Source organism: Mobula hypostoma, chromosome 27 (genome assembly GCF_963921235.1).
Source record: "Mobula hypostoma chromosome 27, sMobHyp1.1, whole genome shotgun sequence".
NCBI classification, from domain to species: Eukaryota; Metazoa; Chordata; class Chondrichthyes; order Myliobatiformes; family Myliobatidae; genus Mobula; species Mobula hypostoma.
In genome coordinates, this window is record NC_086123.1 from 38603396 (window position 1) to 38619089 (window position 15694).

Here is a 15694-nt window from a genome sequence, read left to right on the forward strand (position 1 = left end):
TACATTATTTATGTGTTCATTTTACTGAGATACAGCACAGTAACAGGCTCTTCCAGTCCCACCAACCCCTGCCGCCCAGTTATACTCACGCCTTTGGAACGTGGGAGCAAATGGAGCATGCGGAGAAACCCATATAGTCATGGGGAGAATGTATAAATCCTTCACAGAGAATTGAACCCAGGTCACTGGCACTAACCGCTACGCTACCCTCTCTATCCTACAATTGCATTTTTAGCAGTAAAGGCATTAACTCTTTCTAAGCTCAGTCTGTTTAGCCACGCTTTATATGTCCTGGTTCTACACTCACTGGGAAACTCACTAGTGCCTAATAACGTTTTGCATGTGTAAACAGTTTTCCAAAAACTGCTCCCTTGAGTACCTGCCATCAACACTACATTACTGTATCTGAGAACATTTCAGCATGAGTGCCTTGTGAAAGGATTGAAGGGCCCTACATCAGCAGCTGTGTGCCAGTGAATTCCAAGTGCTCATCATCCTTCACTTAAAGAGGCTTAAAAATTTTCTGTTTATTTCATTACAAGGTTATCTTATTACTTATTATCACAAGCTTATCTTATTACTGGCAAACTGCAAGATAACGATGAAAGGAAATAAGCAGAATATTTTTGTGTGGATATGATTTTTTGGTTTTGTATTGACATTGAACTGTCCATTCTCTTGTATACACACACAGCGCAGAGAATGGATGCTGGCGAGAGAGGGGGGAGATTTGATATACGAAATTATGAGGGGTATAGAGAGGGTAAATGCAAGCAGCTACAACTAGAGGTCATATGTTGTGAATGAAAAGTGAAATGTTTAAGGGCAACCCGAGGGGTCTTCTTCACTCCGATGTGGTTTCCATTTTAGCTTTGAAGAGAAGTGTGGATAAGTACATGGATGGGAGGAGTGTGGCAGGCTACAGTCCAGATGTGGGTCAATGGGACGAAGCAGAATAACAATTCGGCATGGACTAGATGGGCCAAAGGGCCTGCTTCTGTGCTGCAGTATTCTGTAACTCTGCGACTTCAGAACACATTTGTCCTATTGAATCCCTTCATAACTCTGAAGTGTTCTTGGGCAAATACAAACTTCTTGGCTTTAGTGAGAGATGACCCATGTCCATTCATAATTCATAACCATAATGATGCATCCTTACTGTTGCCTCGATAACCTCCATTTACTGTTCCTCAAAGCTACACAATAATGCCAAAATCATACTTTATATTCTGCACCTCTTGCACGAGGATTCCAACCTTTAATTAGAGATATTTCTAGCCAGTACGTTTTTCACTTCATTCACTTCATTTGTTTTTAAACTCTAGTTAGGCTGCATCTGGAGTATTGCATACAGTTCCGGTCACCCCAGCATAGGTGGTCACTCCATTATGGGAAGGATGTCGAGGCTTCCAAGAAGGTACAGAAGACGTTTACCAAGATATTACCTGGATTAGAGGGCATGTAATGAGGGGGTGGAAAAGCTTGGGTTGTTTCCTCTGGGAGGGCAGAAGCCGAGGGGAGATCTGATAGAGGTTTATAAGAGGCATAGATTGAGGAGACAGGCAGTATCTTTTCCCAGGGTCGTAATGTCTTAATAGCAGAGGGCATGCATTTAAGGTGAGATGGGTCATTTCAAAGGAGATATGAGGGGCAAGGTTTTTACACAGAGAGTGGTGGGTATCTGGAATATGCTGCCTGGGGTAAAGGCAAATACATCCGGGACTTTATTTCTTTATGTAGTGATACTGCACAGAGTACCCCTACCTGGTCCTTCGATCCACACTGCCTCAGCAACCCCACAACCCCAAATTAACCCGAATCTAATCACGGGACGATTTACAATGACCAATGTCTTTGGGCTGTGGGGTGAGGTCGGAGCACTCGAGGAAAACCCACACATTCCATGGGGTGGACTTGTCAAGAACGGTGCTGGAATTGAACTCTGAACTCCAATGCCCCGAGTTGTAATGGTGTTGCACTAACTGCTGCATAAGAGATGCTTAGATAGGCACATGAATGCAAAGAAAATGGACACTGAGCAGGCAGAGGGGACTAGTTTAGCTGGCCACTTGATTACCAATTTATTTGGTGCAGAACAATATTGTGGCCAATAGGCCTGTTCCTGTGCTGTACTAATCTAAGTTCTGTCTTCTTAAAGTGTTAACCCTTTCATTTCCTGGCCCCATTCTTTCTTCTACAACGTCCTGCATTGAACTGTCCATTCTTTTGCCTGACACAAATTATATATAACATCAGTGCCCTGCGTTATAATGTATATAATCTGTGATGTTGTTCATTCTCATCACAAGTTCCATACACTAATATGTCCACAATAAATCAAAAGCTAAGTGGCTTTTGACAAGGCACTGCATTTCAATTTCTAAAGTGGCTGGAAAGTTAATGGCTGGTGAGACTGGAGAACTACTATAGGCTCCAAGAAAATCCAGGTATAGTTCCACTGCACTTGGGGTGCAAAGGGACTTGGGAATCTTTGTGCAGGATTCCTTGAAAGTTAATTTGCAGGTTGAGTAGTTAGTAAAGAAGGCAAATGAAATTTTAGCGTTCAGTTCGAAAGAACTAGAACGCAAGAGCAAGGATGTGATGCTGAGGCTTTATAAGGCATTGGTTGGACCACATTGGTGTATTGTGAGCAATTTTGGGCCCCATGCTTAAAAAGGGATTTATTGGCATTGGAGAGGATCCAGAGGAGGTTCTTGAGAATGATCCCAGGAATGAAAGGGTTAACATAAACAAGGGTTGAAGGCACTGGGTCTGTAATCACTGGAATTTAGAAGAATAAGGAAGGAGGGTTTCATTGAAACCTACTGAATATTGAAAAGCCTCGATAGTTTTTAGGTTGATAGGAATAGGCAGAAGGCCAACACTAGATGGGCTGAAGGGCTTGTTTCTGAGCTATAGTGCTGTATAATTCTATCACTATACTGGACCCTCAGGTAAAACTGTATATGACCACAATCTTGTCTAACTCCGCATTATTACATTTATGTGATTATTCTGATGAGTACTAATTTGTACAACTGCTTCAAGAATTTTCATTTGCAAAAGAAAACTCTTTTTCTTTATTTTCAGCTGCTCAGTATGGCTTCGAGCACTCTTTGGAAGGTGAGTTGATGGCAGTGTTTAAACTACCAATGTTGGATGACAATGAGAAGGTTCAACAACCGATTGAGGCCAACAATCTAAGAATGGTTATGAGGAAATACAAAATGGTTTGGATGGAGATTGGAGCTTTCTAATTATTATCCACCCAGGATCATACACTTCAGTTACCGGATCCGGAGTAAAGGCCTCTTAGTACTACTCCAGAACTACTTCCAGATCAGACAATCGACAAGCAGAACTTATCTTCCTTGTGATAGAGTCTAGAATCAGAGCTACTTAATGATGATGAGTTAATACAGGGATGAGCTGATTTTTTAATCCCTCAGTGGATTGTGAGTCTGTGGAATACTCTTCCTCAAAGGGTGCTGGAACTTGATTCTTTTAATATATCTGAGAGAGGCAGAGACAACAGCGGGCAAGGGTGGAGAGAAATGCAGAGCTAATCTCCCAGGATTTGACTGAAAGGCAGATCAGGCTTAAGAGTCCAATTTCCCTACTCCTGCTCCCATCTTTGTGTGTTTGATCCACTGGAAATTTGGTGCTCACATCAAGGTCTCCCAAGACTGGTACAACATGACAACCAAGAGAAAAACTGCAGATGCTGGAAATCCTCTGTTTCGGCCCAAAACATCAACTGTTTACTCTTTTCCACAGATGCTGCCTGGCCTGCTGAGTTCCTCCAGCATTTTATTTTTTGGTCTGTGTGTGTGTGTGTGTGTGTGTGTGTGTGTGTGTGTGTTGATCAAAAAGTTGCAGTGAAAGAAATATTTTATTTCATTTAGAGGTACAGTAACAGGTCCTCCCAGCCCAATGAGACTGCACCACCCAATTACACCCAATTAACCCACTAGGTTCCCTCCCCTTCAGGAAACTGTGCTGACTTTGGCCTATTTTATCTTCTTCTTCCAAGTACCCTGAAACTTCATCTTTAATAATGGACTCCAACATCTTCCCAAACAATGGCGTTTGGCTAATTGGCCAAAAATTTCCTTTCTTTTGCCCCCTCCATTCTTAAAGAATAAAATGACATTTGCAATTTTCCAGTCCTCCAGAACCATTCCAGAATCTAGTGATTCTTGAAAAATCACTGCGAATGTCTCCACGATCTTCAACTGCCTCTTTTTGAACCATGGGGAGAAGCATGACTTGAGGGCAGGTTTGCTAGAGCTGTTGAGGAGTGTTTAAACTAACTTGACGAGGGGATGGGAACTGAAGTGATAGGGCTGAGGATGGAGCACTTGATGCAGTGTGTCGTGACACTGTGAGGAAGAACAGGCAGATGATAGAGAACATTGCAGTCAGTGGGATGATTTGAAGTGAAACATGGGGGCAAAGTCCAAAAGGGTGATGAATACAGGACTGAACAAGTTATATTTGAATGAACACAGTATACAGAATAAGGAAAATTATTTTCTAAATGGAGAGAACATTCAAAAATCTAAGGTGCAAAGGGACTTGGGAGTCCTTGTGCAGGATTCCATAAAGGTTAATTTGCAGGTAGTAAGGAAGACAAATGCAGTGTTCGCATTCACCTCAAGAGGAATAGAACAGGTGATGTTGAGGTTTTATAAGGCACTGGTCAGACTTGATTTGGAGTATTGTGAGCAGTTTTGAGCCCTTTAAGAAAAATGTGCTAGCATTGGAGAAGGTCCAGTGGAAGATCACGAAAATGATTCCAGGTTAAAACGTTTATCATTTGAGGAGCGTTTGATGGCTCTGGGCCTGTGCTCACTACAGTTTAGAAGAATGAGAGGGCATCTCATTGAAATCTATTGACTATTGAAAGGTCTAGACAGAGTGGATGTGGGGAGGATGTTTCCTGTAGTCAGGGAGTCTAGGACCAGAGTGCACAGCTTCAGAATAGAGCGATGTCCATGTAGAACAGTGATGAGGAGGAATTTCTTCGGTCAGAGGGTGGTGAATCTGTGGAATTTGTTGCAACAGATCGCTATGGAGGCCGTCATTGAGTATATATAAAGTGGAGGTTGATAAGGTTTTGATTAGTCAGGGTGTCAAAGTTTACAGGAAGAAGGCAGGACAATGGGGTTGAGAGGGATAATAAATCTGACATGTTCCAATGGTGGAGCAAACTCAATGGGCAAGATTGCTTAATTCTGCTCCTATGTCTTATGGTCTTATGGACTCCTCTACCTTCAGACCTTTCAGTTTCTCAAGAACCTTCTCCTTAGTAGTGTCTTTCACGATGAAAACTGACACAACACATCTACTTAAGTCCATCTGTTATTTCATTGTCCCCCATTATTGCCACTCGAGTGTCATCTTACAGTGGTCCAATATCCACTCTCAACTCTCTTCTACTCTTTATATATCTGGAAAAATCTTTTTGTATCCTCGTTTATATTATTGACTAGTTTACCTTTATGTTTAATCTTCTCTCTCCTTATTGTTTTTCTAGTTGGCTTCTGTTGGTTTTTAAAAGCTTCTCAATCCTCCAAATTCCCATTAATTTTTGCTATGTTATATGCCCTCTCTTGGGCTTTTACATTGGCTTTGACTTCTCTTGTTAGCTATGGTTACTTCATCCTCCCTTTAGAATACTTCTTCATCTTTGGGATGTAACTATCCTGCGCCTTCGAATTACTCCCAGAAACTCCAGCCATTGCTGTTGTGACGCCATCCCTTCTAGTGTCCCCTTCCTATCATCTTCAGTCAGCTCCTCTCTCATGCCTCTGTAATTCCCCTTACTCCACTGTAATACTGATACATCTAATTTTAGCTTCTCCTTCTCAAACTACAGGGTGAATTTTATCATATTATGATCACTCTCTCTTAAGAGTTCCTTTATCTTAAGCTCTCTAATTAAATTTGGTTCATTACATAACATCCAATCCAGCATTGTCTTTCCCCTAGTGAGCTCAACCTCAAGCTGCTCTAAAAAGCTATCTTGTAGGCATTCTAAAAATTCCCTCTGTTTGGATCCAACACCTGATTTTTCCAATCTACCTGCATATTGAAATCCCTCGTGATGATCGCAGAATTGCCCTTGTTCATATGCCTTGTAATTTATACCCCACAGCTTGGCTATTGTTTGGAGATCTGTATATAACCCCCAGCATGGTCTTTTTACCCTTGCAGTTTCTTAACTTTACCCACAAGAATTCTACATCTTTCGATCCTATGTCACCTTTTCATAAGGATATGATTTAATTTTTTACCAACAGAGCCATCCCGACCCGCCTGTCCTATCAACACAGTGTGTATCCTTGGATGTTAAGCTCCCAACTATGATCTTCTTTTACACAACTCAGTGATTCCCACAACGTCATAGCTTACAATCTCTTAACTGTGCTACAAGATCATCTACCTTATTCTGTATACCGTGTTCATTCAAATATAACACCTTCAATCCTGTATATATCACCCCATTTTCATTTTGCCCCCATGTTACACTTCAACTCAGTGGTAACATGGTTGAGTTGGAAAGGAGCTAATAGTTTACTGGGTATTTAGCTAAGTACATACAAGAGCTCGTTTTGATGTATTTTCTATACGGAGTTGGGAAAACTGCTTGGCCATATGTGGTGCTTTTGTCCAATCAAACTGACAGAATTGAAAACTGGACAATTCATATATTGGTCAATATCTCCATTGGCTGATACTAGCAGAAAATAATATTAGTTAAATCCATTAAGGTTCCAGCATCTGCAGAATCTCGTGTATTAAACCAATTTTTCTGTGATGAAATACCAAAAGGGAAATAAAATAGCAAAGGAGACTTAGAGAAAACCAGTGCTGAAGAAAGGTCCCGGCCCAAAATGTCCACTGTTTACTCATTTCTGACCTGATGCTACCAGACCAGCTGAGTTCTTCCAGCATTCTGTGTGCGTTGCAAAGGAGACACGTTCTTAAAATCACACTGAGGGCATCCTCCTTCAAAGTGAGAGGTGTCAGATTCAGAGCTTGTTCATAAAGAAAGGCAATTTGACAGACAAAGAGGGGACTCAGCATCTTCAGGAAAAGAAGGGAGGAGAATCAGGGGGAGGGGAAGAGCCCTCACTGCGTAGGCGTCGGGCTGCGGGAACTTTAAGATAATGAAGTGATTTTCCTGTTACTTCTTCCCACTCACAGCAGCAGAGGCAACTGCAGAAAGACCAATGGATGGTGGAAACATGGCTCTGGCGATATTCATCCCCATCCTCATCATCTCCATTCTGTTGGGAAGCGCCTACATTTACATCACCAGGTAAGCAACAGTAACCCTTTGGACCTCTCAAAAATGCAAACAGGAATCCTGCATGATCTTTCAAGAATCAATTGATGCTGGCAAGGCCCAGGAGGACTGGAAAATTGCAAATGTCACTCTACTGTGAGAAGGGAGGAAGGCAAAAGAGAGGAAATCATAGGCCAATAGGAGGTTGGGAAGGTGTTGGAGTCCATTATTAAGGATGAGGAAACTGTTAGAGTTCTTCAAGGAAGTAACAAGCAGGGTGGACAAAGAAGACACAATGGATGACATTTACTTAGATTTTCAGAAGGCATTGGATAAGATGCCTCACATGAGGCTGCTTAACAAGATAAAATCCTATGGTGTTACAGGAAAGATACTGGCATGCATAGAGCAATGGCTGACAGGCAGGAGGCAGCGAGTGGGAATAAAAGGGGCCTTTTCTGGTTGGCTGCTGGTGACCAGTGATGTTCCTCAGGGATCAGTATTGGAACCGCTACTTTTCATATTGTGTGTCAGTGATTTAGACAGTAGAATTAATGGCTTTGTGGCAAAGTTTGTGGATGATACGAAGATAGGTGGAGGGGTAGGTATTGCTGAGGAAGCAATATGTTTGTAGCTGAATTTAGACAAATTGGAAGAATGGACAGAAAAATGGCAGATGGAATACAGTGTTGGGAAATGTACAACAATGCATTTTGGTAAAAACATAGAAGCATAGAAAATAGGTGCAGGAGTAGGCCATTCAGCCCTTCAAGCCTGCACCGCCATTCAGTATGATCATGGCTGATCATCCAACTCAGAATCCTGTACCAGCCTTCCCTCCACACCCCCTGATCCCTTTAGCCACAAGGGCCATATCTAACTCCCTCTTAAATATAGCCAATGAACTGGCCTCAACTGTTTCCTGTGGCAGAGAATTCCACAGATTCACCACTCTCTGTGTGAAGAAGTTTTTCCTAATCTCGATCCTAAAAGGCTTCCCCTTTATCCTCAAACTGTGACCCCTCATTCTGGACTTCCCCAACATCAGGAACAATCTTCCTGCATCTAGCCTGTCCAATCCCTTTCGGATCTTATACGTTTCAATCAGATCCCCCCCCTCAATCTTCTAAATTCCAACGAGTATAAGGCTAGTTCATCCAGTCTTTCATCATATGAAAGTTCTGCCATCCCAGGAATCAATGTGGTGAACCTTCTTTGTACTCCCTCTATGGCAAAGATGTCTTTCCTCAGATTAGGGGACCAAAACTGCACACAATACTCCAGGTGTGGTCTCACCAAGGCCTTCTACAACTGCAGTAGTACCTCCCTGCTCCTGTACTCGAATCCTCTTGCTATAAATGCCAGCATACCATTCGCCTTTTTCACCGCCTGCTGTACCTGCATGCCCACTTTCGATGACTGGTGTATAATGACACCCAGGTCTCGTTGCACCTCCCCTTTTCCTAATCGGCCACCATTCAGATAATAATCCGTTTTCCTGTTTTTGCCACCAAGGTGGATAACCTCACATTTATCCACATTAAATTGCATCTGCCATGAATTTGCCCACTCAGCTAACCTATCCAAGTCACCCTGCATCCTCTTAGCATCCTCCTCACAGCTAACACTGCCGCCCAGCTTCGTGTCATCCGCAAACTTGGAGATGCTGCATTTAATTCCCTCATCCAAGTCATTAATATATATTGTAAACAACTGGGGTCCCAGCACTGAACCTTGCGGTACCCCACTAGTCACTGCCTGCCATTCTGAAAAGGTCCCGTTTATTCCCACTCTTTGCTTCCTGTCTGCCAACCAATTCTCTATCCACATCAAAACCTTACCCCCAATACCGTGTGCTTTAAGTTTGCACACTAATCTCCTGTGTGGGACCTTGTCAAAAGGAACAATAGTGCGGACTATTATCTAAATGGGAAAAAAATTCAAACATCAGAGGTGCAGAAGGACTTCAGAGTCTTCATGCAAGACTCCCAGAAGGTTAATTTACAGGTTGAGTCTGTGGTAAAGATGGCAAATGCAATGTTGGCATTTATTTCAAGGAGAATCGAATATAAAAACAGGGAGATAATGCTGAGGCTTTATAAGACACTAGTGAGGTCATACTTGGAGTATTGTCGACAGTTTTGGGCTCCATATTTCAGAAAGGATGTGTTGTCATTGGAGAGAGTCCAGAGGAGGTTCACAAGGATGATTCTGGGAATGAATGGAGTTAATATATGAGGAGGATTTGGCAGCTTTGGGCCTGTACTCACTGGAATTTAGCAGAATGCAGGGAGGATCTCATTGAAACCTACTGAATGTTGAAAAGACTAGATAGGGTGGATGTGGAGAGGATGTTTCCTATGTTGGAGGTATCCAGAACTAGAGGGCACTGCCTCAAATCTGAGGGGTGACCTTTTAAAACAAAGTTAAGGAAGATTTTTTTTTTAGCCAGAGTAGTGAATCTGTGAAGTGCTCTGCCACAGACTATGGTGGAGGCCAGGTCCGTGGGTATATTTAAGGTGGAAGTTGATCGTTTCCTGGTTGGTCAGGGCATCAAAAGATATAGTGAGAAGGCAGGTGTATGGAGTTGAGTGGGATCCGGGATTAGCCATGATGGAATGGCGGAGCAGACTCGATGGGTTGAATGGCCTAATTCTGCTCCTGTGTTTTATGGTCTAATGCATCCATTATTTCTTCGGCAACCTATCTCAGGACTCTGGGATGTAGTCCATCTGGACCAGGTGACTTATCAACCTTAAGACCTTTAAGTTTGCATAGCAATTTTTTCCTTTGCAATAGTAATAGTACTCACTCCTGCTCCCTGACACTCACGGAACTCTGGCACACTGCTAGTGTCTTCCACAGTGAAGACAGATGCAAAGTACCCATTAAGTTCATCTGCCATTTCTTTGTCCCCCATTACTACCTCACAAGCATAATTTTCCAGTGGTCCAATATCAACTCTCACCTCCCTTTTACTCTTTATATAACTGAAAAAACTTCTGTTATCCTGCTGTACATTATTGGCTAGTCTGCCCTCATATTTCATCTTTTCCCTTCTTATAGTTTCTTTAGTTGCCTTTGTTGTATTTTAAAAGCTTCCCAATCATCCAACTTCCCACTCATTTTTGCTACCTTATATGCCCTTTTCTTGTCAGCCATGGTTGTCTACCCCTGCCATTTGAGAGTGAATTCTTCTGTGGGACATATCTATCCTGCATCTTGTAAACTATTCTCAGAAACTTCACCTATCTCTGCTCTGCCATCATCCCCTCTAGTACCCCCTCCAATCCACCTGGGCAAGTTACATGTGACTTATGCTTCTCCCTCTCAAATGCAGTATGAATTCAATCGTATTATGAACACTGCCTCTGAGGGGTTCCTTTATGTTGAGCTCCTAATAAGATGTGGGTTATTCCACAACACCCAGTCTAAGATAACCTTTCCCCAAATAGACTCAAGCACAAGCTGCTCTAAAAAGCCATCTCATAGGCACTCAACAAATTCCCTCCCTTGAAATCTGGTACCAACCTGATTTTTCCAATCCCATAATCAATTCATGAAGGATAAAGGAATCATAATTGTTATCAGGAGATTGAGTATAAATCTGTCGTGTTGTTTATTGTAAAGAGGCTGATGAATACAGAATCCTTTTTTATTTCATGCAGTCTGTGGTAACTTGTTCTCTGGAGAAAGAAATTGTAAACAACAGTGCTCCCTTGTACTGCTCTACACATCACCAAAGACCAGGCACATCGTTGCATTTACAACTATCATCATTCAACTTTTCTTCCTCTCACTCTATTCCAGGTGCAGATACCACTCGAACCTGCGTCTGCCTCTGATGTCCTCTCACCCCTACAGTCAGATTACTGTGGAAACAGCCTTTGACAATCCCATCTATGAGACAGGAGTATGTAACCTGTTTCTACCACTATGTGGGGGAGGGGTTGGTTCAAGAATTGTTTAAGTCTATATTCTAAATGGGGAATGCGGAAGAAGATCTGGAGATGGAAAAGGTTGGTAGGTTGGCAATGGGCAAGTCAAATGGCCAGATGTTGTTTGCAATTAAAGCAATTATCTTAATAAAACAAGAATGGCCCAAATCTATTGCTTACATGGTGAACAGTGTCATAAAAACATGTGCTAATAAGTTAAGAAGTTCTTCCAAGAAAATAAGAGACAGAAAAGTGGAGCAGTAAATCATAAACACAAGAGATTCTACCCATGCTGGAAATGTAAAGTAACAAACGCAAAATACTGTCAGAACTCAGCAGGTCAGGCAGTACCTGTAGCTGGAAATTTAGAGTAACAAATGCAAAATACTTGAGGAACTCAGAAGGTCAGACAGTATCTAGGAAGAGGAACAAACAGTGGACATTTCAGACGAGTCCTGATGAAGGACCTTGCAACAAAATGTCAACTGTTTATTCCTCTCGATAGTAACAGTGGAGGCTCTGATTCATTCAAGAATGAACATGAACCATTTGGTCAGTTGTCTACCAGTATTTCACAAGAAACGACAGCAGGAGATTATGGAGAGTAATTTATCTTTAGCCATTTTGCTGTTGGACGCAAGATTATTCACCATCAGTTGCATTCAATGCCTCACTTGATTTCACTGAAGTCCACAGAAATGAACATGACCATTGGCCAAAACTCTTGTGCCCATTTACAGACAGCAGGCAAAGATAAATCTCTCCACCCAATCAATCAATGTCACTTTGATGCCAGTGCCCAGGCATGAAAAAGACAAGAGAAAATGGTTGACATGGCCCAGTCCATCAAAGGCAAAGCCCTCTCCTCCAGTGTGCAAATTTACAAGCAATGCTGCCACAAGGAAGCAGCATCGTCATCAAGGAGCCCACAATTCAGGCCACTCTCTCTTCTCTCTATACCATCGAGCAAGAGCCTTGGGTCCCACAGCGATAGTTCCAGGACCAGACATTACCCATCAACCTTCAGGCTCCTGAACTTCATTCATGTCAACTGTGAACTGATTCCACAACCACTGGACTTTTTCAAGAATTCTACAACTCATGTAGTCAGTATTACTTATTTATTTTTGCACAATGTCTTCTTTTGCACGTTGGCTGTTTGTCAGTCTTTGTTTACGTAGTTTTCATATATTCTATTGCATTTCTTTATTTTCCTGTAAATGTCTGTAAGAGAATGAATCTCAAAGTAGTATATGGTGACATCTACCTATTTTGACAAGTTGCAAATTCATTTCATCAGGATCCTTGAATGGCTTAGTGGTTAAATACAATTCCAAGGCCATCATCAATTATAAGGCTTGGAGAAAGTCCCCATTCCAGCCTCTGCTCTGAGCTAAGTGAAACAAGGAGATGATTCAGGGTCATCTACCACGATACTCTTAGCTAGAGAAAGTAAACACATTGTACCTGACTAGAGTATGAGAACATGTCCTTAAAGGAAAGTACATTCCTCAGCACTGTGAGAATGAGATCGTGGTCAGTCATGATATACCTCAGCTTGAGAAGTGTCAGGATCAAAAGAGTCTCAAAATCGTGGGATATCTATATAGGACTGGGCTAAGGAGTCATTGCTTCATACCAAGAGTTGGGGATGCTCAATCACTGAGTATATTTAAGACAGAGATTGACAGATTTTTGGATATTCAGGGAAAAAGAAGATGTGATCTTGCAGGGAAATAGACCAGGATCTGATTGAATAATAAAACAGGTTCCAAATATTACTTCCAATGATGTGCTCATGGAGGCCCCAGGCTGTCATTGAACAGTTTCTAACATGGAAGATTCCACCTGGACAAGCACCTTGGAATAACAATTCTAAAAGGAGGCCCACCTTCTACAATGTTATACATAGTACTCGTAAAGGCAAAACATGTGAGCACAGTAAGTTCCATTTCATTGATAACTCTGAATCACACTGGATATAGCACAGGAGCAAGTCTTTTGGCTAATATGCCTGTGCCAACTCTGTGTTGTAGCTACCCAATGATTTCCCCTGTTCCTTCCTCAGAGGTTAAAGAATCTCTCCACTTCATCCAGTTTGTTTTTGCCTTACGGTGCTGAGCTGGATGGCACAGGAAAAGGCCTTTCAGCCCATTATTCCATGTTGCACCTTTTTACCAATCTCCATTGATCCGATTTGCCTATATGTGTCCTTCCTTGTCCAAGTCCCACTCAATATGCCTCTTAAACACAGTGGTCGTATCTGTCTTGAGCACACCCTCCAACATCAGCCACTGTGTAAAAAGTAAACATAAAATTCCTTCCTCTCACTTTAAATCTTTGCACTCTTATTTTTAATACCTCCACTATGGGAAAAAGATTCTGACTATCTCTGCCTCACAATTTTTATAGATCTCAGTTAGATCACCCCTCAGCCTCCTTTGCTCCTCAAGCTCTTCAAATTTACCAGATGTTTCAGAGAAAATCGAGCTTATTCTGTCAAGTCTCTTCATCTAACTAAAGTGCACTAATCCAGCCGATATTGTGGTAAATTTCATCTGCACAGTAACTTTTTAGAGTCTGCTACCAACACTCTTGTTCAGTGTATTCCAGATCAAAACAACTTGCCATGTAAAGCAAGATCTCTTCATCTCACCTCTGTTTTTCTTTGGCTATTGCCTTAATAGTAGTTACCTCAATAGCTTGAGGTTGGTGTAACAATCTCTCAGGAGTGCTTGTATGGCCATCACTGGAAGAGAGAGCACCAGGGTGGACTTCAAGCCAGATCACAGTGGGACTTGGCCAGAGAGCAGAAAATAAACCAGTGCTCAGACCATTACTTCATGCCAGGCAAGATCATCCACCTGAGCCCATCCTGTCTGCCTGCATTTCCCTCCCTTTCATCTCGCTACAACCGTCAGGAGAGAGGTGCAGGAGTCTTGGGTCTTGCACCAAGTTCAGAGACAGTTCTGCCCTACGACCATCGGGCTCCTGGAATTGTGTAGGTGGCTTCTCTTGCCTCAGCATTGGACTGACTGTAGACTCGCTGTCAGGGACTCTGCATTAGTTATGTTTTCATAGCTTCCAGCCGTACTTCTCTACTTTCCTGTGGTGCCCGCAAGAAAATTAATCTCAAGGTTGTACGTGCTGTGCATACTTTGACAACCTTGTTTACTTTGAACTTTGAACCTTTGACAAATTTTGTCATTGTGGCTGAGAACGATGAAAAGAGCGCCACTCTCATTGTCCTATCTTTGTTCCTTCTTCTCGTTCCAGGACACTAGAGAATATGAAGTTTCCATATGAACCAGGACGGGAGGCCAGAAGATGAGATTCTACAAAACTGCCAGAACCTCGCCAGTACTGACCCAGAGAATGGCACTTCTCCATGCTTTCCAATCCAGAGTAGCAATCACTGACCTTCTCGACCAGGATGCTCCCCTAAGCGTAATGTATCCATCTGTAAATAAGCCTTCCATCTCAGTGTGGTACAACTCCTCAAATTATTCAGAATCAAACCAGACTAGACCAAAATAGTGTACAGCAATTTATTTTTGGACAAAGTAATTCCCTCCATGTCCACTTAAAATATGGGTTTCATTGATATTGGTGTCTATTTGGTTGCACTAAGCACACTTGGTATTCAGAACAGCACGGGAGGATTACGCTTTACAGTGCCGGTGGCCCGGGTTCAATTCAGCTGCTGTCTGTAAGGAGTTTGTATGTCCTCCCTGTGACTGTCTGGGTCACGTTCCAAGTCATATAGAGTGGTAGGTTAATTGGTCCCATGGGTACTGGACACTGTGGGCTCGTTGGTCCCGTGGGTACTGGGCACTGTGGGCTCGTTGGTCCCGTGGGTACTGGGCCCTGCGGGCTCGTTGGTCCCGTGGGTACTGGGCACTGCGGGCTCATTGGTCCCTTGGGTACTGGGCCCTGCGGGGTCATTGGTCCCTTGGGTACCGGGCTCTGCGGGCTCATTGGTCCCATGGGTACCGGGCACTGCGGGGTCATTGGTCCCATGGGTACTGGGCGTAGCGGGCTCATTGGTCCCTTGGGTACCGGGCGTTGCGGGCTCATTGGTCCCATGGGTACTGGGCGTTGTGGGGTCATTGGTCCCATGGGTACTGGGCGTTGCAGGGTCAATGGTCCCATGGGTACCGGGCATTGCGGGGTCATTGGTCCCATGGGTACTGGGCGTAGTGGGCTCATTGGTCCCATGGGTACCGGGCGTTGCGGGCTCAATGGTCCCATGAGTACCGGGCGCTGAGGTCTCATTGTTCCCATGAGTACCGGGCCCTGCGGGCTCATTTGTCCCATGGGTACTGGGCGTAGCGGGCTCATTGGTCCCATGGGTACCGGGCGTTGCGGGCTCAATGGTCCCTTGGGTACCGGGCCCTGCGGGCTCATTGGTCCCATGGGTACCGGGCGTTGCGGGCTCATTGGTCCCATGGGTACCGGGCGC

The 15694-nt window shown here is 43.3% G+C and overlaps 1 protein-coding gene across 1 annotated transcript in view; it reads left to right on the forward strand.

Annotated features, from left to right (window-relative positions):
* LOC134338400 (seizure 6-like protein) overlaps window positions 1-14645 on the forward strand; it is a 445108-nt gene extending 430463 nt beyond the window's left edge. Inside the window, exons 14-17 of the mRNA XM_063034201.1 lie at window positions 3091-3123; window positions 7213-7327; window positions 11105-11207; window positions 14509-14645. Coding sequence (XP_062890271.1) covers window positions 3091-3123; window positions 7213-7327; window positions 11105-11207; window positions 14509-14538 — 281 coding nt within the window. The 3' untranslated portion in view covers window positions 14539-14645. The remainder of the gene's footprint in view (window positions 1-3090; window positions 3124-7212; window positions 7328-11104; window positions 11208-14508) is intronic.
* The last annotated feature ends 1049 nt before the right edge of the window (window positions 14646-15694 follow it).